Here is a 27,806-nt window from a genome sequence, read left to right on the forward strand (position 1 = left end):
AAAAAAAAAAAAGAATGAACGTTGAGTCACCTCCCCAGGGAAAGAACCATGAAGAGCTGAGTGCTGGCTGAGGACAATGGTAATGAAAGAAGGTAGTTATAAATACCAGCAATGTGACCTGCTGCACAAACCAGGACTATAATAGTATTTAGCCTGATGAGTTAATAACATACCCCTCCTCAAAGGGAAAACAAATAAATAGGAAAGCAAACTATATTTTCAAAGAAAATTCTTAGGGCCAAAGCCAGATTTTACTGACATAGAATGATAGCAATAAAAAGCTCCACTGCTTTTTCTTTCTGGAAGGCAATTCCCTTGAATGCCATAGTCTAGGAAACTTCAGCAATATCCAGCACCATCCTACAGCACAGCAAGCTTTTCTTAGTTTCTCACTGATAGTTGTAATAGGATTATATTAACTTTGTTGTGAAGATGGTGGGAATTTATTTTTCTAGTACCTTCTCAAGGTGCTGAATCTTCTTTTAAATCTGAAAATAAACAGGTATTTCACTAACCAAAAGATGCCTAAAACACCTCTGTTGTATAAGACATTGTGAGGGATACAAAAAGGAGCTTACAATCTACCTGGGATTATAAAATGAAACCCCATGGAAAGTTTCAGGATACAAAATCAACACACATAAAGCACTTGCATTTCTATACACTAACAGTGAACAAACTGAAATGGAAATTAAGAAAACAATTCCATCTATAAGAGCATCAAAAAGAATAAAATACTTAGAAATAAACCTAACAAAGAAGGTGAAAGATTTGTACACTGAAAACTACAAAACATCGCTGAAAGAAATTTGAGAAGACACAAATAAATGGAAAGGCATCCCATGTTCATGGATTGGAAGATTTAGTATTGTTAAGATGCCCATACTAACCAAAGCAATCTACAATGTAATCCCTATCAAAATCCCAATGTCATTTTTTACATAAATAGAAAAATTGATCTTAAAATTCCTATAGAATCTCAAGGGACATTGAATAGACAAAAATAATTTGAAAAAGAATAAAATTGGAAGACTTACATTCCTGATTTCAAAACATATTACAAAGCTATAGTAATTAAAACAGTGTGTTACTGGCATAAAGGCACACAAATAGACCAATGGAATAGAATAGAGATCCTAGAAATAAACCCTCACATATATGGTCCAATGCTCTTCTATATGGGTGTCAAGACTACTCAATGGAGGGACCTCCCTGGCAGTCCAGTGGTTAAGATTTTGCCTTCCAATGCAGGGGGTGTGGGTTTGATCCCTGGTCAGGGAGCTAAGATCCCACATGTCCCACAGCCCAAAACCCAAAACATAAAACAGAAGCAATATTATAACAAATTCAATAGACTTAAAAAAATGGTCCACATCAAAAAAAATCTTTAAAAAAAAAAAGAAAAAGACTACTCAATGGAGAAAAGAGTGCCTTCAAAACAATGGGACTTACCTGGTGGTCCAGTGGTTAAGACTCCACGCTTCCACTGCAGGGGGCACAGGTTTGACCCCCTGGTCGGGGAACTAAGATCCCGCATGCCACGCAGCATGGCCAAAAAGTAAAAAAAAAAAAAAAAAATGGTGTTGGGAAAACTGCTTATCCACATAAAAAGAATGAAGGGACTTCCCTGGTGCTCCAGTGGCTAAGACTCTGTGCTCCCAATGCAGAGGACCCAGGTTTGATACCTGGTCAGGGAACTAGATCCCACATGCTGCAACTAAGAGTTCACATGCCGCAACTAAAGATCCCACATACCGCAACGAAGATCCCACATGCAGAAATTAAGACCTGGCACAGCCAAATAAATATTAAGAAAAAAAAGAATGAAGTTAGACTCTTATACCATAAACAAATATTAACTCAGAGTGGATTAAAGACCTAAATGTAAGACCTAAACTATAAAACTCCTGGAAGAAAACATAGGGGAGAAGCTTCATGACATTGGACTTGGCAATAATTTCTTGGATATGACACTAAAAGCACAGACAACAAAAGCAAAAATAAACAAACGCTGTAATGCAGAAAAGGCTTTTGCAGGGGAATGAGTTCAGAAGTTCAGTTTAAACACATGGAATGGATTGAGTTTTAAATGTCTCTTAGACATGCCAGTGGAGATAACATGTACGTATTTGAGTTTAAGTCTGCAGTTCAGGAGTAAGTTGTAGTCTAGAGGTATAAATTTAGGAATTGTTGAAATACACATCATATTTAAAGCTCTAAGACTATGTGGGATCATCTAGGGAGAGAGTATATTCAAGGGAAGAAGGCCCAGGATCCAGATTTGGGGCCCTACAATATTTAGTGGTGGGAATGAAAAGAAACAACTAGAAAAGGAGAATGAAAAGAGTATTGGCAAACGGAAGAAATCAGGGAAATGTGGTTTCTGGAAACCCAAGAAGATTTCCAGGGAGGAGTGAGTGAAAAACTGTATCAAATACTGCTGAGAAGTTAAAAGCAACATGGAGCAGACACTGGGGGCTTGACATGACAGTTTCAGTGGAGTGGAAGTTGCAGAAGCCAGACTCCTCTGGATTAGAATATGAACAGGAGGTGACAACATGCAGACCCATCCTCTTGTTGAGCCCATCCTCTCCTACTGCTTCAGGAACCTGCTCCATCCTCCTAACACTTGCAGCAACTGCAAATTGTTGCACCTTATTAGATTCTTTCTCTTCCACTTGCAAACATGTTCATATCTCTCTGTTCCTCAAAGACATTAATTACCATTTTCCTTCCTATTTCATTAACAGCAAGGCCATACTCTACCTTCTCTTAGATGAGCAAAGACTACTGGGTTCTTTAGGACTTTTCATTCTGTTTTCAAGTCCTGCAGCAAAGTCATCAGCTTCATCAGTCATCGTTCACTGAAAAAAATCAATCAACATATTCCATTAATACAACCATCACAAAATTCAACCATCACAAAATTAAAAGTCTTCAAATGTGTATACAACCATGCGTTTGCACCATTAATATGATTTTAATCATGGGGCAAAATTTTGCCATCCCCCAAGAAACACTCTGTTCTCAGAAATGCGACTTAATTTTAATCCAGTTTAAGTGAAATAAGGAAGTTAAAATGCAAGGTGTTGTCCAAAGTCAAACATGGCACAACCATGATTAATCAGAATGTTTGCGGAAACAGCGGCTCTCATCAACCAAAAGGGAACAAACGCATAATTACCCATTGAAGAAGTTCAGCTCATTCTGCATCAACCCTTTTTAGAGAAAGTCATTCTTTTGCACGTGTGTCCTTTTATACTTTACACTCATCATTAACAAATACTGATTACCACTTTACCCAGTGCTACACATAGATGGTGAAGGGTAGGGTGGTTTGAAAATGTTAAGTCCCCTCACCCCCAAACACAAGGAGATTCAAATATGCCCACCTAGGTGCTGGGTCGGTGGGGGGTACTTTTCAATGTTGGGGGATAAGAATCAGAAGTATAGAAGGCCATCCTTAAGCAGTTATCATCCAAGGATAACAAAGACTATGACCCCCCCATTATTTGAATAGAGTCATGATAAAGAATGTTTGCATTTCCCATAGTAGAAGAGTCCAAAGAGGGTGAAGACATTTCATTGAGCACTTACTACCTGCCAGGTACAATTCTAAATGCTTTACATCTATTAGCTCACTTAATCCTCTGCAGAACCCGATGAGTTAGGCGTGATTACCATCCTCATTGTTATAAATGAGGAAACCAAGGCACAGAAAGATTAAGGAAAAATCTAATTAACTGAGGATTGGGGTAGATGGAATACAATTATATCTAGTTTTTGTTAGACAAGCATTATTGCATGTTCTGTACCTTAATACCAATAGTCTCTTCCATGAGTACAGATATAATGTGCTTCTCCCATCCCTGCCAGGACTGAGATAGAGCCCCACAGAAGAGCCACCCTTCAGGGCTTAGAAAGAACAGTCAAGGGAAAGTACCACTCCCAGGACAGTTAGAGCACCCAAAGAAATGTCCCCACCAGGGCTGAGATAACTGCTCCCAAGGAAAGCTCTGCTACTGCATAGCTGAGATAGGGTCCCCAAGGAAACTTCCTCCCCCAGTACTGACATAAACACCCAAGAAAGAGTGCCATAACTTGGCTGAAATAGAGTACCCAATGAAAATTCCTCTCCAGGGCTTTGAGGGAACGTAAGGGGAAAATACTCCCCTCCAAGAGGGTTGAAATCCAAGAGGGTTGAAATTGGAGAGACCCAGCTGTGACTCAATGTGTGGCAAAGAATTTTTGTGGTGCCACAAACCCACCCTCTGGGATTAGAGATGTAGCACCCAAGGAAGAATCCCTTTGGCTGGGGCTGAGATCAAACACCCAAGGGCAAGCCCCTCCTTTAACACTACTGAGATAGAAGGCCCTAGGAAGAGCTCCTCCCTGCCATGGGGCTGAGACAGGGCACTCAAGCACCTCCCACCCATGGCAAAGATAGAGCATCCAAGGAAGAGCCCCCGCCCCAGGGCTAATATAAAGCACCCAAAGTAGAGTTCCTCCTAAAATCTAAGAAACAGCCCCAAACCCAGGGCTGAGATGGAGCAATCAAGGAAGAGACTCCCCACTACATGGCTGATAAGAAAGCAAGGAAAATCCTTTCCCCCAACATAGCTGAGATGGGGAGCACCCACAGGAAAGTCCTCCCCCAGCACTGAGATAATCACCCCAGGAAGAGATCCTCCTCAATGGACTGAAATAGAGCACTCAAGGAAAGCCCCCTCATCAACACGGCTGAGAGACAGTGCCCAAGGGAAAGTTCTCCCACAGTGAGAGAGATAGTCACCCAAGGAAGAGTCCCCCCACCCCATGGCTGATCTATAGTACCGAAGGAACAGTTCCCCCTCCCAGGGTTGAGATATATCGCCCAAGGAATAGTACCACCCCCTAGACTGAGAACACACAAGAAAGAGCCCCCTTGCAGGGTAAAGCACCCAAGGAAAAGTATTACCCCCGCCCAAGGGTTGAAATCCTGACCTTATTGAAGGAAACTAGAAGCAACTCAGAGAATGGCAGTAAAGTTGTGGCACCACACCAGTGGAAATTTCTAGAAATCTGCCTCTGGGGTATCTGAGAATGTTGTATACAGAGATGTCTCACCAGAAGCAGTCTGATGTATACTACTGCCTGAGAGGGTTTCAAGGGAAGCTGCTGGCCACTATGCCCTGCACCAGCCTGGCAGTGGAGAAGCTCTGTGTAGTGCAGGGCCTGGCATTGGAGAAGCCTGGTGCCCAGCAGAAACCCTCTGTGCCAGCAACCCAGGACCCAGAAGCAAAACTTTCCCCTTACAATGTCTCTGGCGCCCTCTACAGACAAACTTCTGTGACAACTGTTATAAGAAGAAAAAACAAAAATTAAAGGAATCCACCATTTCCACAGATCAGACCAAACAGATTAATTTGGAGCTGAGAGGCAAGAAATGAATAACCAGCACACTGTATTAACAAATAAAGGAGGAAAGTCATACAATCATCTTAATCAATGCAGAAAACACAAACGATAAAATGCAACAACTATTCATGAGGACAAAATTAAAAGCATTTGTTAAGAAGTGAATCTACCAGAAATCTATAGTGTACATTATTCCTAGTTGTGAAAAATTAGAAGTACTCCTTGCGAGATCAAGACAGGGATGTCAACCACTTCTATTCAACACTGCACTCCCAGAATCCCTAGCTTGCACCCTAAGACAATAAAAGGTAACTAAGTTATTTGGCTAAACTTAAAACTCAAAGTTGTCTACAGACAAAGAATTTGACAAAGAGAATAGATATAAAATCAACACATAAAAATTAACTGTATTTCTATATAACAGCAACAAGAAATTCAGGAAATGTAAGTTTTTTAAGCTATTACTAAAATTAGCAAGATTATATAATAAATAAATATTAAAGATATATATATAGGAATATATATAGCATATATGAAATATATATAGAGAGAATGTGTGTGTGTGTATGTATGGAATGAATATAACTAAACATGTCTAATAACAGCAGACAATTATAAAATTTTATTGAAAGATACCAGAGAAGACTTAAAGCAAGGTCTACACATAGGTAGGAAGACTCAGTGTCCACTTCCTCCGCCCCTCAATTTAATGTATAAATCTAACACACTTACAATCAAAATTCCAATAGTTTTTCATGGAACTTGACAAGCTGATTCTAAAATCTATATGGAAAAGTAAATGCCCAAGAATAGCCAAGACAAACACAAAGAAGAACAAATTAGGGGGATCTGCCTTACTATCTCAAGACTTACTATTATTAACCTTTAGTAATAAAGACAGTGTGATATAGATGCAGAGGTACACGAGCTGAACAATGATACAGAATAGCAGAGCCCAGAAATAGTCTCATGCATATATGGGAATGTGATACATTTCAGAGGTGTCACTGAAGATCGCTGGGGAAAGACTAGACTTTCTTTTTGCAGCATATGGTGCTGAGACAATTGGCAATCTATGTGAAAAATAATACAATTGGATCTCTTCCTCACACCATATACAAAAAAAATTTCAGATTGATCAAGTACTTAAATGTGAAAGAAAAATTAAGACTTTAGAAGAAGTTAGAGAAGCATATCTTTAAGACTTCAAAAATAGGAAAATATTTCTTAAAGAGGACACACAAAAAAGCCCACTAAACATAACAGAAAAGGTTGAGGCAATAGTATTGGTAATGCTCTTGTTCTTAAGTTTGATGTGAGTTTACGCAAGTCCCTTTTGTTAAGTTTCAGCTTACATATGTGCTCCATACATTTTTGTATGAACCAAATACTACATTATAAAATGTTTGACTGCAAAAAAAAGGCATATAAATTACAGCAGAGAAAGAAGTCAGTACCCTTAATAACAAAGGAAGAAATAACCCGACTTTTAGCAGAAATCTAGTTTCAGTAGTGAACATGTGGTTTAAAAAAAGTATTATAAAGGCAGGGTTAACATTAAAGAAAATCATAAAAACCAAAAATCCTAGCAAGCTGTTATCTTTAGTGGATATTTGTTTCATCCCATGAATGCAAAACTGGGTCAACATTTGAAAGTCTATTCTTATAATTCACCATTGTAATAGGTAAAAGAAGAAAACAACACATGACTATCTCAATAAATACCAAAATTACATTTGACAAAATTCAAGATCCATTCCTGAATTTTTAAAATAATGATAAAAAGGAGTAAGATACAAGGTTAATATACAAAAGTCAATTGCTTTCCTAAATGCCAACAATGACTACTGGAATTTGAAATTTAAAAAAGAATACCATTTACAATAGCACCAAGATAATGAAATACATATAAATCAAACAAAATATGTACAGGATCTCTATGGGGAAAACTACAAGATCTGTATAAATGTAGAGATATTCCATGTTCACAAAATGGAAGATTCAATATTATTAAGACGTCAGTTCTTTCCAATGTGATCCATAGATTCAAAGCAATCCCAATCAAAATCCCAGCAAATTGTTTTGTAGATATCGACAAACTGACTCTAAAGATTATAGAAAAAGATGAAAGATCCTGAATAGCCAATGTAATACTGACAAATAAGGACAAAGAGGGAGGGCTCACACTACCCAATTTTAAGACTTAGTGTAAAGCTACGGTAATCAAGACAGTGTGGTACTGGTAAAAGGGTAGACATGTAGATTAACGGAATAGAGTAGACAGCCCAGAAATAGACCCACACATATATAGTTGACCTATTTTTGACAAAGGAGCAAAGGCAATTCAATGGAGAAAGCAGAGTCTTTTCAACAAATGGTGTTGTAACAATTGGGTGTCCGTATAAAAAAAAAAAAAGAACCTAGACACATCTTATATCTTTCACAAAAATTAGCTAGAAAGGAATCATAGACCTAAATTTAAAATAAAAAACAATAAAACTTCTGTAAGAAAACATAAGAGAAAATCTAGATGGCTTTGGGTTTGGAAATGAGCTTTTAAATTTAATACCAAAAGCATGATACATGAAAGAGAAAATTGATAAGTTAGACTGTAGTAAAATAAAAATTTCTCTGTGATAGACATTGTTATGAGAATGAAAAGGCAAACCATGGACTGGGAGAAAATATTTGCGAAACACGTATCTGTAAAGGACTTATATTCAAAATATACAAAGAACTCTTAAAATGCAACAGTAAGAAAACAACTGGATTTCAAAATTAAGCAAAAGATCTAAACAGATACTTCACCAAAAGAGAAATACAGATGGCAAATAAACATATGAAAGATGCTCAACATCCTTTGTCATTAGGGAACTGTAAATTAAAATGAGATATCACTACACATCTATTACAATAGTTAAAATTTGAAACCTGACAATACCAATTGCTGGCGTGGATGCAGAGTAACAGGAAGTCATTCATTGCTGATGGGAATGCAAAATTGGTAAGGCCACTTTGGAAGACAGCTTGGCAATTTCTTATAAAGCTGAACATAATCTTACCATATGATCTAGCAGTCATGCACCTTGGTATTTACCCAACTAATTTGAAAAAATAGGTCCACACAAAAACCTGCATGTGAGTGTTTATTCGTAATCATCAAAAACTGGAGATGTCTTTCAATAGGTGATGGATAAACAAACTGTGGAACATCTATACAAGAAACTATTATTCAGAGATTTAAAAAATGAATTATCAAGCCACAGAGAGACATGGAGGAAACTTGAATGCATATTGCTAAGTGAAAGAAGCCAGTCTGAAAAGGCTACATATGGTATAATTCCAACTATATGACACTCTGGAAAAGGCAAAACCATGGAGACAATAAAAAGATCAGTGGTGGGGGCCTCCCTGGTGGCGCAGTGGTTGAGAGTCCGCCTGCCGATGCAGGGGATACGGGTTCGTGCCCCGGTCCGGGAGGATCCCACATGCCGCGGAGCGGCTGGGCCCGTGAGCCATGGGCGCTGAGCTTGCGCATCCGGCAACGGGAAAGGCCACGACAGTGAGAGGCCCACATATCGCAAAAAAAAAAAAAAAAGATCAGTGGTGAACAGGGGCTCAGGGGAAGGAGGGGGTTGAACATGTGAAGCACAAGGGATTTTTAGGGCTGTGAATTTATTCTATATGATAATGCAATTGTGGATACATAACACATGGATTTGTCAAAATCCACTGAACTTTAGATCACAAAAAGTGAAACTTGATGTATATTTTAAAAAATCATTTAGGTCAGGGGAATCCCAGGATAGAATGCAGAATGTGACAAAACAATCTAACTATATTACAAATTTTTGAAACAAACGTACTGAAGAGAGTGGGCAGGAAATGTGCTGACCTAAGTAACTTCGGAAATGAGTGGAGTCTATAAAACGAATGGCAAAAAAAACCTTACACAATCACTGTGCTTTGGTTGAAAAAGTTGTTTCCCATGGGAATACGTGTTAATAATTATGAAAACACTGCACTTGTATACTGGAATTAAACAATTCAAGTAAGTGGGTAGCAGACGGTGGGAACCAGGTCTCTCAGTGTTGGGGTGGTTTACAGATAAGCAAGGGGAGGAGGTTAGAATGATACACGTGGTGGTGGATCAAACATCAGTAAGAACTTGTGTTTCACTTAATAAAAATACAGATGTTACATATAGGAATATTTATACATATGTGTATAGGCACAGGTTAGTACACACCCATATATTTCCTTGCTCTGTTAGCTGGAAGGGCCTTGAAGAGACAAAACCCCAGGAGCAACTGAGCATGACTAGGGCCCAGATCTTGGTTTCTAATACCATTCTCCAATAAAAAGAACCAGGTTCCTTGGAGAAAAGGCTGACTCTAGGACTGGGGAAGGAAATATACAAGATGAGCCTGGAACATTTCGTAGTGCCAGAAAGTAAGAAATGCTGGGGAAAAAAATCCACAGTAATGGGAGTGATGTCAAAGGGAGTGATGTCAAAGGGACACAAGAGGCAAATGAAACGGCTACCAATGTTCAAAACTGGAACAATTTCAGCAACAAAATGAAGTAGTATTACATGATAACCCAGAGTACAAAATAAATTAATATCCATGAGCCAAACTCATATAAATAAAATACTGAATAAATTAACAAGTGGGGGAGAAGAGACATACCTCCCGTGCAGAATTCCAAATAACTGATGTAGATACTCCATCCTCAAGAAGGTGAAGCATAACTCCCTACTTCCTAAGTGTGGGCTGTGCACAGCGACTTCTTTCCAAAGAGGACAGTATGGAAAGGGTAACTCTACAATGGAGAAACCTGACAAACACTGCTTTAGGTGTTCAAGAATAACATCAACAGGGAATTCCCTGGCAGTCCATTGGTTAGAACTCCGCGCTTTCACTGCCATGGCCCATGTTCAATTCCTGGTCAGGGAATTAAGATCCTGTAAGCTGCGTGGCACAGCCAAAAAAAAAAAAAAAAATCAACATTTATAATTCATGTTAATAAATGTATGCCCTGGGTATGATAACAATGGCACACATAATCCAAGTCTAATAATGGTAAAAAACACTGGACAAATCCCAGTAGAGGCACATTGTACAAAATACCTGACCAGTATTCCTCAAAACTGTCAAGGTCACCAGAAATAAGGAAAGTCTAAAAAACTATCACAGCCAAGAGAAGCCTAAGAAGACATCACAGCTAAATGACCCGGCACAGCCAAATAAATAAATAAGTATTTAAAAATGAAATTTAAAAATGCAATGTGGTATCCTGGATGGAATCCTGGAACACAAAAAGGACATTTGGTAAAAACTAAGGAAATCCGAATATTAACTCCAGTTAAAAATAATGTAGCAATATCTGTTCAAGGATTGTTATCAAATGTACCATGCTAACATGTTAACCAGTGGTGAAACTGAGGCGGGCTATGTGGGGATTTTCTGCACCATCTTCCCAATTTTTCTGTAAATCTAAAACAGTTCTAAAAAATAAGTTTATTTAGAAAATACCATTTTAAAAAGGAGGTAGAAGGACTATTTAAAAGAGACTAGAGAGACAAACTAACCAATGTAATTTGTGAACCTTGGTGGGGGCAGCTATAAAAGTCATTCTGGGGATGCATGGGTAAATTTGAATAGATTAGACGGTTCAGCCTTTCCTTAAGTGTGAGAATGGTATTGTGGTTAAATGGGAAAATGTCTTCACTCTCATAGGAGAGGCATGCTGACATATTTAGGAACGTCATGATGTGATGAAGCGTGATGATGAAGTCTGTAACTCACCACAAACAATTCAGGTGGGTTTTGAAAGAGGCACATTTGGAAAGAACAAAAGCAAAAGTAACAAAACGTTAGGAATGGTGAATCTAAATGAAAAGTATTTTGGCACTCATCAAACTATTCTTTCACACTTGCTGTAAGTTTGAAATTTTTCAAAATAAAATTTTAGGAAAAATATCAATAGGATTTTAGAATTGGATAAAATGATACTAAAGTTCATCTAGAAATATAAACATGCAAGAATAACTAGGAAAAAAAATCCTGAAATAATATTGTGGTATGGACTAGCTATGCCAAATATGAAAATGCGTAACAACTTAAAAGACTGGTAATTTTTGCAAAAGACTGCAGACTTCAGAAACAAATCTAAATATATATGGAAACAATGTATGAGGGATGGTTTTTCAAATCAATGTGGAAAAAAGTCAACAAATAGGGTTGGGATAACCAGATAGCTATTTGGAAGAGAAAAATCTTGAATTCTTACCTCACTCCTTCCACCTAAATAAATTCCAAATGAAGCAAAGATTTAAAGGTTAAAAAAAAAACTTAAAAGTACTGGAAAAATACATTAAATTTATTCTTAAATGTAAAGAAGGCCTTTCTAAAGCAAGGCACAAATCCCAGAAGCCATAAAGACTGATAAGTTTAACTACATAAATAAATAAAACTCAGGAAAATATTATTAAACATATGACAACGGACCAATTTTCTCAGCTTACAAAGAGCTAATACAAACTAATAAAAAACAAATCATCTAATAGAAAACAGAACATGACCACACAGTTCACAGGAAATGAAATATAAGTAACCAATAAACATGAAAATGTGTTCCATCTCCTTCATTAAAATGCATTATAACTTCATTAAGATGCAAAATACCATTTATTCACTTTCAGATGATCAAATTTTTAAAAGTTGAGGGCCCAGTATTGGCAAAAGCCTCATAAATAATTATTCTTATACATTATATGTGGAAGCATAATTGGGCAAAGATTTCTGGAGATCAGCTTGGCAACAACTACTGACCTGAAAATGAAAACTATCCTTTGACCCAGCAATTCTATTGCTAGGAAGTAACCTTGTTAGTTTAATCTCATTATATGTACAAGTAAGTTCACTGCAATATGGTTTAGCAATAGTAAAACATTGCCAACAACCTGAAAGCCCATCAATGCTTGAACATTTATTACACATCATATATTAGAATACCACACAGTCATTAAGAAGAATGAGGTATTTCTGTACATACTGATACAGAAAGATCTTATAAGACACAGGTAGCAAAAAAAGCAAGGTACAGAAGAGTGTATACAGTCTGATCCCATTAATGTAAAAACTTTTTAAGTATATATTTGCTGGCAAATAACGTTTTTCCTGAAAGAATATACAAGACACTTAAAGCTGGTGACCTTTGGAGAGAGGTATTAGGAGGAGGGAAGGAAGCAGGTTTTAACCTCATGCCTTTCTGTACCATCTGGGGTTTTTGCCATGTGCATATATTATCTTTCTTTTTTTCCTTTTAAAAGAATACTTGATTAGTAGGTTAGTTTGAGATATTCCTGTGTAGATTTGAATACTAGTAGTGCTATCTTTCAAAATACTGCAGATAAACGCCAAGCTTTGCGAACCAGAACTTCCTCTTGGATTTCCATTAAACTCTAGATTTGTCCCCTGATGCTTTAATCATAAGGATTTCCTGTTAAGTATAAATTGCCGTTTTGTAATGGCAGTTTGGCTATACAACTCATTTGTGCTGGAATGATTAGACATTGCTACTCAAAGACCAATATTCTTATACTCCAAAGGGCATTTGATAATTCATAAATATAAATATAAATGATTACACATTCTATTTCAACTCTAAAAAAACATAAAATTGCAATAAGACTTTACATGTACAATGAAAAGTAAAGTATCCACTGAATTTAGTAAAACAGCATCACATTGGAAAAAATAGTCATTAAAATTAGATCTTGCATTTTTCTGGGGACAGAGAAACAGAAGAAAATGAGATTAAAAGTAAAACGAACAAACAAACAAACAAAACAAAACAAAAAAAAAACCAAAACCAAAAACAGGGTGAGACAATCATTTATTTATTGGACAGGGCAAGGTCATTTAAAGAGAGGAAACATATCCAAAAGAATGTGTTTAGCTTGGTGTTACAGGCATCGATGCTCACAACAAACAACACTACTCAATACATCATGGAAACAGGCCACATACAACCAGGGGGATGCTGTCATGCCACTCAAAAATAAGCCACAATGCTTAGAAAACAATCATTAGGGAGTTACAGAGCATCACAGTCTCTAATTCACCAATCTGCATTTTCTGCAGCTGGCCCACTAGGGCCAATGGCATTTGGCTGGCTCCCTGGTCATTAAGTCTTCCGATATTCTAGAGAGCCTTCAACAGTACATACTTCTGAATGTCACTGAAATCACAGTCAACTGCAGGCTTAACTAGCTCGCATGACTACATTTTTGGCTACCTTAGTACTGCCTCATAGTGGTATAAATAGAATTCTGAACTTAATCCATTTAGCGCTGTTATGAAGCACCCAAATCACCCAAATCCTATGGTACCTACTTTTAAAAGACAGCATAAATTCATTGGAGGAAATTAAAGAAAAAATTTGGGAAGCTCACCTGACCAGAGGTATACAAGCTCCTAGCAAAATTAGACACAACTGAAGACTGCTATGTCAATTATTTGCCACGTTATTTGGCATCATATTTAGCAGGACTTTCCTGACTGGGCTATCCATATCAATATCCATTCTAGAGACTAGACAAAAATATTATAAGTAGTAACATACCATGAATGCTTGGCTCTGAGAAAAAAACTATTCAGCATAAGACGGACTGAGAAACCCGTTAGGTATGTGACCCTCCCTCCTTACATCTACTGATTTTTACAAACCACTTCCTTTTACAGCAATCAGTTCTCAAGAGGAGAAGTTCTCACTCCACATAGAACAAAACCATATTTGGGAAGCCAGTCATGAAAGCCCAGATACTGCAGGAATCCATTCATATTAAATGACCAGAATAGACACATCTACAGAGACAGAAAGTAGATTAGTGGCTGGGAGGCATTGGGGGAAAAAGACAGGTAACCGCTAAAGGGCACAGGGTTTCTTTCTGGGCTGATGGCAATGTTCTCAAATTCGCTGTGATCATGGTTGCACAACTTCATGAATATATTACACCACTGAATCGTACCCTTTAAATGGGTGAATGGTAAGGTATGTGAATTATATCTCAGTAAAGTTATTATTAAAACATATTAGGAAAGGAAGACAGGCCCCCAAAGAGAAGAAAATAAGACGCTCTTGCGAATCAAGTCATACCTGAGGAAACGGTACACAGGCCTGATGTAAGGAGCTTGTTTCTCATACACTGTTCTGATTTAAATACAACCACTTTAACCCCTGACTTCACATTTTAAACTCATTTCTAAATTATTTTAGGTTTTCAACAGATTTCTAACTTTGTTCTCCTTAGAGAGCAGAGTCAGTGTTCCACAGACAGACTGGGTTGGCAAAACAAAATTAAACAATGAATAAAAACCCAATGACAAAATAATCTTGTACTTCAGGCTGTGTTACCAGGCAGAAGAGAAGAGCTGAGGTTCATTACTAATGGGAAAAAATGCCTTCAAGGATAAGGACATCTCATGACTCTTGCCTAAAGCACATTTCCTTTTCAAATCTGCATAGTTATTCCCTTTATACCTACACAATTCAACAAAAGCAATGTTCCCATACCTGTATGATTCAACAAAAGCAATGTTTTCTACGAAGAAATGTAGAAATGTTAAGCTTCCTGCAGATCAAAGAGCTAGCCAAATTCCCTTAAAATTGAAATTACTGTTTCTAAAAAATTTCTTCTCTGTACCCTCATCCTCACCTTCAGCAACATACAATGAAGATGGAAAACAAATCAAAAGCTATGAAACAATTTCTTCAATGACCTTAATTATTTTTAAAGACATGAGTTCCAAATATTTAGAACATATTTGGCCCAATTCCGTTGAAGTCTACCTTTAATGAGAAGGTTTCCTTTATTTTTACTAATTCACTAGTTTAGTATGCAATAAAATAACAGATTTTGAATAAGTTAAACTGGCTAATGACAAGTAATCAGTTTTCCTCAGTGATTACTATTCTTCTACACAGGCAGGATAATTAATTCATGGATGGTCTTTTTGGTCTATCTTCAACTATTCTTACACTACATAATCAATTCGGGGCATTTTTTACCAATAAATGAAGAGAACACAAGTAGCTTTACAGCAAGCTGAGTTTGTTAAGTATATCTGTTATGACAAAGGATTTCTGACACAAAAATTGCTCGCTGCACACAGAACCCCAGAGAAGTGATGAAACAAGACTGATGTTAGGAGGTATATGGGAGCAGGGTAGGGTGGGAAGTAATGGGTAAATTAAAAACTGGCAAGTATCTGCTGAAGCAGAGCCACTTTTTAGGGGGCATAAGAAAAACTGGTAAGTCACCATTTTGGTCTCTTTAGAGAAGTCCATTTGTTGTTAAGAACTTAAGACCATTTTACTATCATTCACGCTGCAAAATGCAGTAGTCACACTATCTCCAAAAGGATCCTAAAAACTGTAGTGCAAAAGAAAAGAAATCTAAGAAAATAAATAATTACAAAACCATCATTTTTCAAAGAAACGTGTTCAAAACAGTGACTTTTACAAAACATGTGAATTTGTTTTAGATGAAAAAAGAATTCTCTCTATGAAAGATCAAAGACTCATTTCACAGATAACTTATATTGCATTAATGATTTGATTAACAGTGTATAAACAAGGGTCATAGACTTTTTTAATTAGGTCTGAAAGATCAATATAAATACTGATGGGGGGGAGTGTTTTGTACCCCAAACTCCAATATTCCAGCTCTGTGTCCTGTCCTATTCTGTTATTATAATTTGTAAAAATCTTAACGACGCAGTGATTCAAGTTTTCGTAACTTCAATGATGTGTTAGAGGACAATGCATCTTGGTTTGAAGAATTTGTTGTATCCGAAGGCCGGAACAGTACTCGACCGCGATGATTAAATACATAAAATGATGGGTGATTCCTTAATGTGTCAAATGTCCTTAAAAGAAAAAAAGCATCAATTTTAGATAAACCTTTATAAAAGCTTATTTGAAAATAAGCAGGCTTCTAATAAATTATGAATTTGCTATGGGTTATAGTTTTAACTAAGTTTAAATCCATAAAATCAGACTATAATTGGTAAACATACTGTATCTCACTTTCTTCCTGTACAAGGAAAATAAGAAACCCGGAAATGCAACTTTAAAACCCTCAAATTTTTTAATTCAGGCATTCCTTCCAAGATGCCTATGAAAACACAAATAACTGCTCAACTTTAATCACCTCTATAAATCTAACACTAGCCCATGCCAAATAGTCCTTAAAAAAAAACAGTACATAGATTATAACTTTGATTATTCTCACCTGGCCCTCACTATTCAAGCCATCTGATAATTGTACAGATTTGTCTTCCAAGAATCAAGTACAACGGAAAATTCCTTTTGGCCCTTCTGTACCTGCTGTTGTCCAAACTCGTATATTTTGCTACCACCTAGTAAATTCATGTATTTTGCTACCACCTACTTAATGCCATTCTGTTTTACTTCTTTCTTTCTAAACCCCTTGCCTGTGATTCTTGGTACACTCTTTGTAAGAACTGTAGTGGGTAGTGATAGTGGAGTATCCTTTCATCTTTCCAGTGAGATATATGCAGTCTAAAAAAAGTTCACAAACACCTAAGTGTATGGCTTTTGGTATTGGTTTGTTTTTAAATATTAATTTCCTGGAAGGAAAGAAAACTTTTCTTTTGATAAAAACTCAAATCTCAAAGTCAGCCCACCTGAAAATCCAAGCATACCCCAACATAAAATGGGAAGCCTGAGATGTGACTATTTAAAATGTAAATTAAAAAGTAAAAGTAAAAAGGGGATGAATTTCCTCTAACACATAAATGTTTATTGTGAATTCTTCTAAGGAAATACTGTGTTAAAATTTCTAGGATCAAGAAGGTGGGTAAAGTCCAGAGACGGAATTGAATAAAGCTAAAGGATGATTTTATGCAAGTCAGAAATACGGAAAAGAAAAGCAAGCAAAGCTCATGAAAATAGCTTAGAAGTAGTATAGGAGAAAAAAAGAAAGCAGAATAACAAATATACTTTAGTCCAAGGATAGAAAAGGGCCTAAGAGCAGAGTTTATGTCACAGACTAGGTTCAAGTGATAGAGGAAACAGAAAACCTCTTAATCTTCCAAAGATTAAGCTGGGTCAAGAGGATAAGAAGAGGAAAAGGGAAGGGAGGGAAGGGAGGGAGGAAGGAGAGGGGGAAGCAAGGCGGGTGGGGAAGAAAGAAGGAAAAAATTCCTGAGGGAATATCTTCCTATATATCTATTTCCATCCACCTATCTATCCAACCAGCCAACAAGTAATTTTAAGCAACCATAACATAACATCTTATTCTAATGTCAATAATCTGTCATTCAACTTCCATTTTTCCTGTCACATCAAACACTGCCTCAATTTTTTTACCTCATTACTCATACAAACTGCATAATCGAAATGTAAAAACAAAACCGACTTTTATGTACCATAAAAGACAAAGATTTTAAATTATGTAAATGAAGCAAAACCCCCACGAAATTAAATGCCTATGAAAAGGAAAAGACTTACTTATTTTTTAGTTCTGAAGTGGCATCCATGTCTTTAAACTCCCCTGCAATATGAACTATACCATAACAGGTAACTGCAAAGGCCAGAAGTGTCTGAAGAACTATCTGTGAGTATAAAGATTGAAATTACTAAACAACATACAAATATTATTATAAAAAATTACAATTTTCTCTCCAACTCTTTCTAGCCTCTTAACAGGTATTTCTTCTAGATCCTATCAAGGAGTCTCACTTTAAATGATTTGGACTCAGACAAAACAGTATCTTCTATAAGTTCTGTGAATCGGCTGCAAAGATACTTCTGGGTTTTGCACAAATAGCAAAAACAGGTACCAAGCCATTCAGAACTCAGTTATCAACTATTACCAGCTTCTAAGAGCAACTATGAATGTTTTAATGTATTATTGTTAAATATCACAGAGTATAAAAAGAACACCCCTTAGCCACCACCTAGCTTAAGAAATAGAACATTACCAGTACCTTTCAAGGCCCAGGTACCCCTCTCCAATTATATCCTTCACCCTCCCTCCCAGTTAACTATTGTCCCCAATTGTTTATTAATCAGTTCCTTGCTTTTATTTATAATTTTACCAGCTCTGTATGTACCTCTAAAACATACACTGCTTACTTTTGCCCATTTGAGCTTTTTTTTTGGGTGAGATTCCTCCCTGTTGAAGTACATAGTTGTAATCCATTCATTTTCATTGTACTTCATTACACGAAAATCCCACAATTTATACATTCTACTGTTGACGGCTATGTGGGCTGTTTCCTGTCTGTGACTTCTACAACATCAGGATGGATATCTTTGTGTATGTCTCCTAGCACACGGGAGTGCAACCACTGGCGTAGAGTATACACAAATTCAACTTTATTAGGTAATACAAAACTGCTTTCCAAAGAGGTTCTGCAAGCAAAAACTTGCAATGTTTGATATTAACCAACATGGGATTACAGGCATATTTTATTTTCTTGATTGTGATTTTCTGTATTTTTCAAATTTTCCCATTTGTAAACAGAAGAAAGTTATTTTAAACATATAAATGAGTGTGTATATGTGTGTGTGTGTGCGCACATCTACCACAAAACAAAGGTGACGGGAGAATGAGTTAATAGCCACATCTACCATGTCTTTAATTATGACAAAGTCAAAATTAGCCACAAGCTATTACTCTTTCTAAACTAAAATCTAATGTCATCTGTTATACTGGTTTACATCCCTACCACCAGTGTACCAAGACCCATTTCATACAATACAATCATAGGCATCATTAACAAGGATGTGGTAAATCTATGAGTTGTCATGAAAATATGTCAAGATAAATTGTTAAGTAATAAAAAGCTAGTTATGAAAGTATACATATATACACATAACTTTTTTAAAAGAAACACTCTGTGTTTTGATTACGTAAAACTATACATACACAAACAAAGATAATGTTGTTTATGCATAGAAGAAAACTAAACTACTGATATACTCCAAACTGTTGGCAGTAGAGGTAGAATTGTGAGCAATGGGGTCAGTTTTTTTCTTTTAATTGTATGGGGTCAGTTTTACTTTTGACACTTACTGGTTGATTCTATTACAAAGAACTTACTACTTTTGTTCTTTAAAATCTAATAAAGATTAAAAAAGGGGGGGAGGGGAAATTCCCCGGCAGTCCAGTGGCTAGGACTCTATGCTTCCACTGCAGGGGGTACGGGTTCAATCCCTGGTCGGGGAACTAAGATCCCGCAAGCCACACGGTGCAGGCAAAAAAAACAAAACAAAAATCCAATAAAGATAAAAAACTGTGAGTGAGGGCTTCCCTGGTGGCGCAGTGGTTGAGAGTCCGCCTGCCAATGCAGGGGACACGGGTTCGTGCCCTGGTCCGGGAGGATCCCACATGCCGCGGAGCGGCTGGGCCCGTGAGCCATGGCCGCTGGGCCTGCGCGTCCGGAGCCTGTGCTCCGCGGCAGGAGAGGCCGCAACAGTGAGAGGCCCACACACCGCAAAAAACAAAAACAAAAACAAAAACAAAAACTGTGAGTGAAGTTCACATATTATTTCAGCTTTAAAAAAAAGCACTTCCTATTTTTCTTTAGTTTTACCACCTATGTATCTGTCCCTAAACAATGTTTTGTTAGTTTTACTTGTTTTTAAACTTTATGTATAAAAGGAATTTTCTTAAAAAAAATAAAGTCAAATAATCAACTTAAGTCCATCTCAGACTTCAGACAGAGCAACTTCTAGAAAGACTATTATAAACTAAGTTCTAGGGAGTTCCCTGGCTGTCCAGTGGTTAGGACTCCACACTTCCACTGCAGGGGGCCCGGGTTCGACCCCTGGTCAGGGAACTGAGATCCTGCAAACTAAGATCCTGCAAGTTGCGCGGCATGGCCAAAAAAATAAACTAAGTTCTAGAAACCAAACAGAAATCTTTTGTTTCCAAATCTTTGGGTTTTATAATGAGTGACAAAATGTAGATAACAGATATGCTATTTCATCTCTGGAAAATTAAGAGAATAAAAAACCAAAAAAATTTTAAAATATATGTTAAGCTATGTGGCTGATTTTTAAAATATATACATATATATTTTTTATTGAAGTATAGTTGATTTACAATATTGTGTTAGTTTTAGGTATATGGCAAAGTGATTCGGTTATATATATTTTAATGGAATATAAATGACCAACTTACATCTATTGGCAGTGATTCATCTTCTTTTTCTGTTAATCGCATATAAGAACGATCTATAAACCAGAAGCATACCATTAAAGAAATTGTAGCCCATTTTTCTTAAAATGCAAGCAAATCTATATACCAAAGAAGCAACTGACATGTGCTACAAAAAGTAATGCTAATCCCGGATTCCTCAAAAACCTCTATCTTCTAAGGCAGTCAGTCTGATCTTGAACTATTTTATTCCCATCATGACCTTCTTTGTCACCTTATAAAACAGGAGAAGAGTGAAAAGTGAGCAAATATGAGGAAGAAATACCTAAACATAATTTTTCTTTCTACAGGAAAACTAGAATTCTCTGAAATTCTTTCACTAACTGGTCAAAGAAATCACAATTATTTAAAAATTAAGTCTACAGAAAATCTCAACTCTGAAATAGCACCACCATCACATAATATGGACAAAGTAATATTGTTATGGAAATGTTTTTCCTGAGACAATATGCTGGGGGCTGTTGGAATAGGAGAAATTCCAGGACATCAATTGCTGCTTCTATGATTTAATTATAATTCTGCTACTGCCTTAGCCTCAGGAGGCAGCAAGGTATGAAGGAAAAGGATCAGGATTTGGAAGCTGAAAAGCCGAGATCATAATACCAGCTCTTCAATTTATCGTAATCTCATTCAATGTAAGACACCCTCGTGGATTGTAACATGTATCTCAATTTCAGAGTGTTAAAATGTAGGAGTGGGAGGTGGAATGTGCCTGAGAATCAAAAAAATACAGTATCTATCTTTTCACTGCCTAAATTTCTGCAACTGTAAATTGGGAATATGAGGATCAAATGAGACACAGGATAGGAGCTCTGCCATAACAAAGTTCGTCACAGCAAAGACCAGCATGCCACAGCACCCCAGGGTGCTACCTGCTGCCACAATCTGACAGGACACAATTAGCCTCAAAGGTAAATATTGGTCTCTTTCCAACATGAGGACTATAAAGAGGTCCCACTGCAGTGACAAATGCCACAAGGCATGCTCACCTCACATAAAAACACAAAATCCTAATTCTAGAGGAATCTTGCACAATCCCTACTTAATAACATGCTTAAAACCTCAAATTATTGTGAGTGAGCATGCACTGACTCTTAAAAGAGAATGTGTTTAGAGACATTTCTGAAGTTTTATCTCACAGGTTTCATCATAAGGACAGGTGTAAAAGAAAAATCAAACCAATACCCAAATAGGTTTTGGCTAACTTCCTACTGCCTGCTCAATTCCCAGCTACCTTTCTTCTTTGCATGAAGCCTAATCTGACTCTAACTCCAGCTTTAGCGGGGCATTTCCTCATCTGTAAAATGAAGGGGTTGGACTTCAGTCATCTATCTCCTTGCTCTAGGACAGTAAGATTTTACAGCTGAAGTCTATTGTAGAAAATGACGCAGTACCACTGTACCCTAATCTCCTCTAGGGAAGCTATTCTAAAATGAATGTACATACAAATCACCTGGGAATCTTATTAAAAAGCAGATTCGACTCCATAGATCTGGGGTGGGGGTGTCTGAATTTCTGCATTTCTGACCAGCTCCCAGATGATTTCCAAGATGCTGGGCTAAAGACCACACTTGATCAGCCAGACTCTAGGTACCTTTCTTAACCCCTTCCCTCCACCCCCTGAAAAATGACTACTCCCATCTCCATGTATTTTTACATACTTTTAGCATAGCATCTATATTACTTTATGGTGATTGTTGCTTGATGCACTTCTTTCTCCACTTGACTTTGAACTCCCTCAGGACATCACTGCACCTTCTAGCACCTAAGCACAGCGCAATTTCAACCAATTACTCAAGACTGAATTTTACCAAGCAGTGTAGCACACAGGCTCTAGAATCCAACTGCTTGTCTTTGAAACCCAGCCCCACCATTTATCATCTCTGTAATTTTGCACAAGTTTCCTAGCAGTATGTCAATTTCTTCATCTTTCAAAGACGATAATAACAATAATATCTACCTCTCAGGGTTTCTGGTAGTATTGAATTACATAATACATGTAAAATGCTTAGTTCAGTGCCTGGCACATGGTAAGCACTTAATAAATGTTAGCTATTATTATTGTTGTCATCCAAGATTGGAGCTTTGGAGAAACTGCCACAGAAAGAGGAGCCTGAGGAAACATGACAACTAAATGTAATATGATATCCTGGATTGATTCCTGGAATAGAAAGAAGACATTAATGGGAAAACTGGTGAAATCCAAATAAAAGCTAGACTTTACTTAATAGTAGTATACCAATGTCAGTTTCCTAGTTGTTACATTATAACATAGTAATGTAAGGTGTTACCAATGGGGGAAACTGAGTGAGGGGTATACAGTAACTCTCCGTACTATCTTCACAACCTTTCTGTAAATCTAAAACTTCAAAATAAATTTAAAAAAAATAAAGCTGAATTTCTGCCAGACAAATGTCATAATACCTGTATGTAAAAAGTAATTTTAATAATTGGGTCATTTTAATTATGTACAATAAATAGAACAAAACGTTTTATCTTGAAAACAATTGGAGCTTTGAGGAATTCACATTTCATTTGCTACTTTATTCCTGAAGATGGAAAGTAATGTAGCAAATAAAGGAATAAAGTTCAACTCTGAATTTCTTTCCTTCATTCAACAAATTTATTGAGTACCTAGTTGGGAACATTGTGCTGGGCACTGACATTACAGCAAGGAACAAAATACACATTGTCCCTGCCCTTATGGGCTCTATAGGTTAGGAAAGAGCTCAGCAAACTTTTCCTGTAAAGGGCCAGATAATATTTTAGCCTTTGCAGGCCTTACTATCTCCACTGTAACTACTCAACTTTGCCCTTAGAAAGCAGCCAGACAATACCTAAACGAATGGGAGTGGGTGTGTGCCAATAAAACTTCACTGATGGACACTGAAACTTGGATTTTATATAACTGTCATGGATCATAAAATTATATTCTTTTGCTTTTTTCCCCCAACAAATTAAAAATCTAAAAACATTCTTAGCTCATGGCAAAAACAGGAGGGAGGCTGCATTTGGCCCACATGCCAGAGTTTGCTAACTCCTGGTCTCGGAGAGAAGGTAGACCTCAAAACAGATCAGCTGTCTCACTGCACTGCATCCTCTGCTGGACTCCAAGTTTCCTCTTGACAATACAATTGTTTATGTGTGATAAAGCACTTTTGTTTTTTTCATTTAAACTTCCCAATCACTCTCTGACATAGAAAGTGCAAGAATTAAAATCCACCTCAATGAAGCCTCAGAGAAGGGACATGATGTGCCCAAGGTCACAGAGTTAGCGGTAAAGCAAGTTTTTAAGAACCAGCCCCTCAGTCCGGTGCTCTTTGCCCCGCATCACAGTGCCTCCCTGAGGCAAATGGTCACTTGTCAGTCCGCCTGGACAGCCCAGGAGTGCCCAAGACGTTGTCCACCTAGTTGTCATGGGACCATGAGCATCCGAGATCCTCGATCTGAAACTCTGCCAGCCCCACGCTGGATCTGACATCACTTGTCCCGGATTCCTGGATAGATCCCCTCTCTGCCTACCCTGCAGCCCACCGGTCCCGTACTGAGCCCTCTCCCCAACACCCTCTTCCAACCCTGCTGCAACCCCAGGTGCCCCACTCTTCTCAAACTCAGACTCCAAGCCTTCCACCGGGGAGCCCCGCGCTGCTTCTCACAGCCACCCCAAACTCTAAGGTCTCAAATGACCGTTCCCGGGACACGCGGTCCTACACTCCCTCAAGGGTGAGCCCACACGCCGCCCCCGGAGTCCCGCACGGAAGCGGTCGCCGTCCGTCAGGCACTTACGCTGCGCAGCGGAAAAGGCCGCGTGGGCTAGAGCAAAGAGGCCGATGCCCACCAGCCCCTTCCACAGCGACGGCGCCATGACTCCGGAGGAGTAGCAGCCCAACAAAAGAAGCGAAGGGCGGCGGAACTGTTCCTTCCTCCACCGGCGGGTGTCCGCGCAGCGCAGAGAGATGACGTCAGTGAACCCCTGGGCGCGAAGCGCCTGAGAGGTGGGAAAACCAAAGAGCCGTGAGAAAGCGGAAACGGGGATGCCGGGAAGAAGGGGAAGCGACACGGAAAACAGTCTGAGAGTACCGAGGGGCAGGGCCTCCGCCGCCCTGCTGCTTTGCGAGGGGCGGAGCTGAGCTGACGGTGTAAAAGAAGAGGCGCAAGCGGATCAATGGGGAAGTGGAGTGGAAGGGCGCCAGCAAATGAGCGCGGGCCGCGGGGCAGGGGGCGGGGCCTGTGGAGAGTTCCGGGCGGGGCAGAGGGACCCTGGGCACTGCAGGCGGTGGTTAAAGGCGGTCAGTGCTGGCTCCCTACCCCTGGGCTGGGAATTTTTGTTTGTTTTGCTTTTCCCTCAAGCTGTGCCCTTTGTTTTCTGTGGACCTTTCCTGTACTTCAGACTACTGGGAACCGCGGAAGGAGGCAAGGGTGTGAAAGCGAGGGGGCGGGTGGGGTGTAGAGAAAAACCACCCGGCATTTGGAGCCGCAAACACGTCGCACGCGGGGGACACTCAGTAAAAGTTAGTTCCCTTCTCCTTACCTTCAAAAGGTCTCTGAGAAAGATTCGCGCCCAAAAGGGTGTAGCGCGGCGGGAGTGTTTCGTCACGAAGAGAACCAGTTTACACTAGGGAGAAATGAAAGGAGAGGAATAAAGTGATGCTAACAACAAAGGCCCATCCATCTTCTGTCTCTCTGATCAGGATAAAATATACTCGCCTTTCTCGATTTTTTTCTTTGTCTTCATCCCCTACACTATAGACATTTTACATTGACCTCTTTCCACTCTATTCTCCTTTGGCCAGCTCACCTGTTCATTCCCACTGCTTTCAGCCATCGTCATATTAGTGATTCCAAGTCGCATCGTCATATTAGTGATTCCAAGTCGACATCTCTATCTCAGATGTCTTTCCTGCGCTCCAGACTTGCATTTCCAACTCCCTGCTGATCATTTATTTCTGTCCTGTGGCCCTTAACACTTGCTATGGCCAAAACAGAATTCACCCCTTTTTCCAAACTCCACCAACTCCTCCAGTGCCTCCTGACTGGTTGGCACAATGTTGTAAACTGCATATCACAAGGTAAATGCAAAGTGTGACCACCGTCCTTTGCCCTTAGCCCTGTCAGAATTCTACGTTCTAGCTGCATCAATTTGCTCACTCTTACTGGCTACTAGACGCCTATCCTGTCCACCCTTTTAAATTTGCATTCTTTCCATTCCTGATCTCCCTCACCTGCTCTATTTTTATATCACCTTCTAACATACTCTATAATTTACCTATTTATTATGTTTGTTGTGTTATTATTGTTTACCAGCTCTCTTCCTCCAGGAATGTAAGTTCCAAGAAGACAGAGATTTCTGTCTATACTTAGAACGTTGCCTGTCACGTGGTAGGCATTCAATGTTTGCTGAATGAATGAATGAATTATGGGAAAGAAGTGGAGAGGGGTGTATCCTCCTTTGAAAGAATCTATAGAGAGTCCGTCCATTATTTTTGAAGTGGATTCAAAAATCCCTGTGGACTTGTACACACCCTTAGATTTTGGTAGCACTTTGATTGATGATAAGCATTTTCCGATATACTTGAGCTTCCTCAAAGCTGAAAAAGTTGAGAAAATAAAGAAGGCATCCAAGAGTCACCAGATTTCCTCAACTTTACCTATATAGTTTTTGTCCTGGATCCCATTTTCCAAACCTTTAATTATAGTCATTATTTTTCTCTGGGCCCTCTCCAATTTCTTCACCTCTAAGCCGAGAGTTGACACGGTACTTGATCAATGTCAAGTACAGTATATTGTATTCCTTATAAATGTAGCCCTATTTATAGACCTCACAATCAGGAAGAACCAGGAAATAATCTCTCTGCACTTAACAGGAAAGTGCTTCCTTCTCCACCACTGGGAGGTGGCAAGGTTGAAAACATAGGTGATGCAAAAAACATCTTAAAACTTTGTTTTGGTTTTGATAATAGTCAAATTGAAATTAGTTTTTTCAGGTACCCTATTAAATTACTTCTGGTAATTTATCTGAAGCAGAAAATGATTAGGAGGTTTCTTAAAGGAGCTGAGATCTGGTGACTTTCTTTTAAAAAGATGAGGTTATAGAATAAAGAGAGAGCCAGTAAGGAATCTGGTATTTGTATAAGCCACCAATATATTATCCTAGTCTTCAGGGAAGTGACCTCTGTCCAGGCCTTGAATTTTGTTTTCTCCGTTACACTCTTAAAATGCATTCCCCACTCTCTTCTTTTGAATCTGTTACCCACATACTGAGTGCAAGCTACCTAGTTTTACATTTTCTAGAAATAAATGGTTAACTCATATTCATGAGGTAGGATTTTGTCTCATCTATAGATTCCACCCTGAAAGGAAGCCAAGATATTCATAGTCACAATTACTAAGGAATTTACTAAGTCACAGTTACTAAGTACCTTGGGTCCACTCATGCAGTGTTCTCTACATTAGAGTTAATCCCAAAGGTGCAAGTTACAGCTAATGGCAGCAGTGTTTTCACGAGCTCTTAGAACAAAAGTCAAACCTCATGAGAAAGAGCATTTAAATTCCTGGGTGACCCAAGAAGTGCCTTTAGTTTTCCCAAAGAAACAGCCGCCGTCGTCCACATGCACAGTGGATAAATGATGTGGATGTTATTAAAGGTGGGGATAACCATCTCTAAAGCGTTTCCTATGGAGATGGAGTTGTTTATGAAGGCTCATCACTGTTTCCCCAGGATAGCTGGTTGAATAGAGAAAGCACTGCAATCCCAGAATTGTCTTCAAGTTAATTAATTTTGTTACATGCCACCCAACTGGAGGAGTAACTTCATACACCACATCCATGTACCCATTTCCCACGCAGATTCTCCCTCTACCTAGCACACTCTGTCCTTTCCTACTTAGTTCAAAAACCCACCTTCCCTAGAAATACATTCCTGACTATTATAGGTATCTATAGGAGCCATATATCTATTGTAGATGCTAAACCTTTCTTCAAGCTATTTATTACAACCCCCCTGGATCACAAATTCTAGAGGTTTACTACTATATAAACTAGTGTTTTATATATATATATATATATATATATATATATATATATATATTATTCTTTACAAAAGTAATGTCTGCTCAGTCTAAGAAATTCAAACAACAAAGCAATGTGTCTT

General features: G+C 38.3%; 1 protein-coding gene across 1 annotated transcript; it reads right to left on the reverse strand.

The window, feature by feature from the left end:
* Positions 1-15,840: 15,840 nt before the first annotated feature.
* Positions 15,841-24,835, reverse strand: MMGT1 (membrane magnesium transporter 1). The gene is made up of 4 exons (XM_007462898.1): positions 24,443-24,835; positions 20,621-20,673; positions 17,941-18,044; positions 15,841-16,334 (listed from the first exon to the last, which is right to left on the reverse strand). The coding sequence occupies exons 1-4, from the start codon at positions 24,519-24,521 to the stop codon at positions 16,175-16,177; spliced, it is 396 nt and encodes a 131-aa protein (XP_007462960.1). The 5' UTR covers positions 24,522-24,835; the 3' UTR covers positions 15,841-16,174.
* Positions 24,836-27,806: the final 2,971 nt, after the last annotated feature.

This window comes from Lipotes vexillifer, unplaced genomic scaffold (assembly GCF_000442215.2).
Source record: "Lipotes vexillifer unplaced genomic scaffold, Lipotes_vexillifer_v1.1 scaffold481, whole genome shotgun sequence".
Lineage (NCBI taxonomy): Eukaryota > Metazoa > Chordata > Mammalia > Artiodactyla > Lipotidae > Lipotes > Lipotes vexillifer.

Bases quoted from the DNA above. Each gene is read 5' to 3' on its own strand.
- MMGT1 (XM_007462898.1), bottom strand. From the start codon at position 24,521: ATGGCGCCGTCGCTGTGGAAGGGGCTGGTGGGCATCGGCCTCTTTGCT. The intron at 18,045-20,620 runs GTAAGTTGGTCA...TTATACTCACAG, and splicing joins ATGAATCACTGCCAATAGAT to ATAGTTCTTCAGACACTTCT. The intron at 16,335-17,940 runs GTAAGTCTTTTC...TTTTCTTTTAAG, and splicing joins ACTTCAGAACTAAAAAATAA to GACATTTGACACATTAAGGA.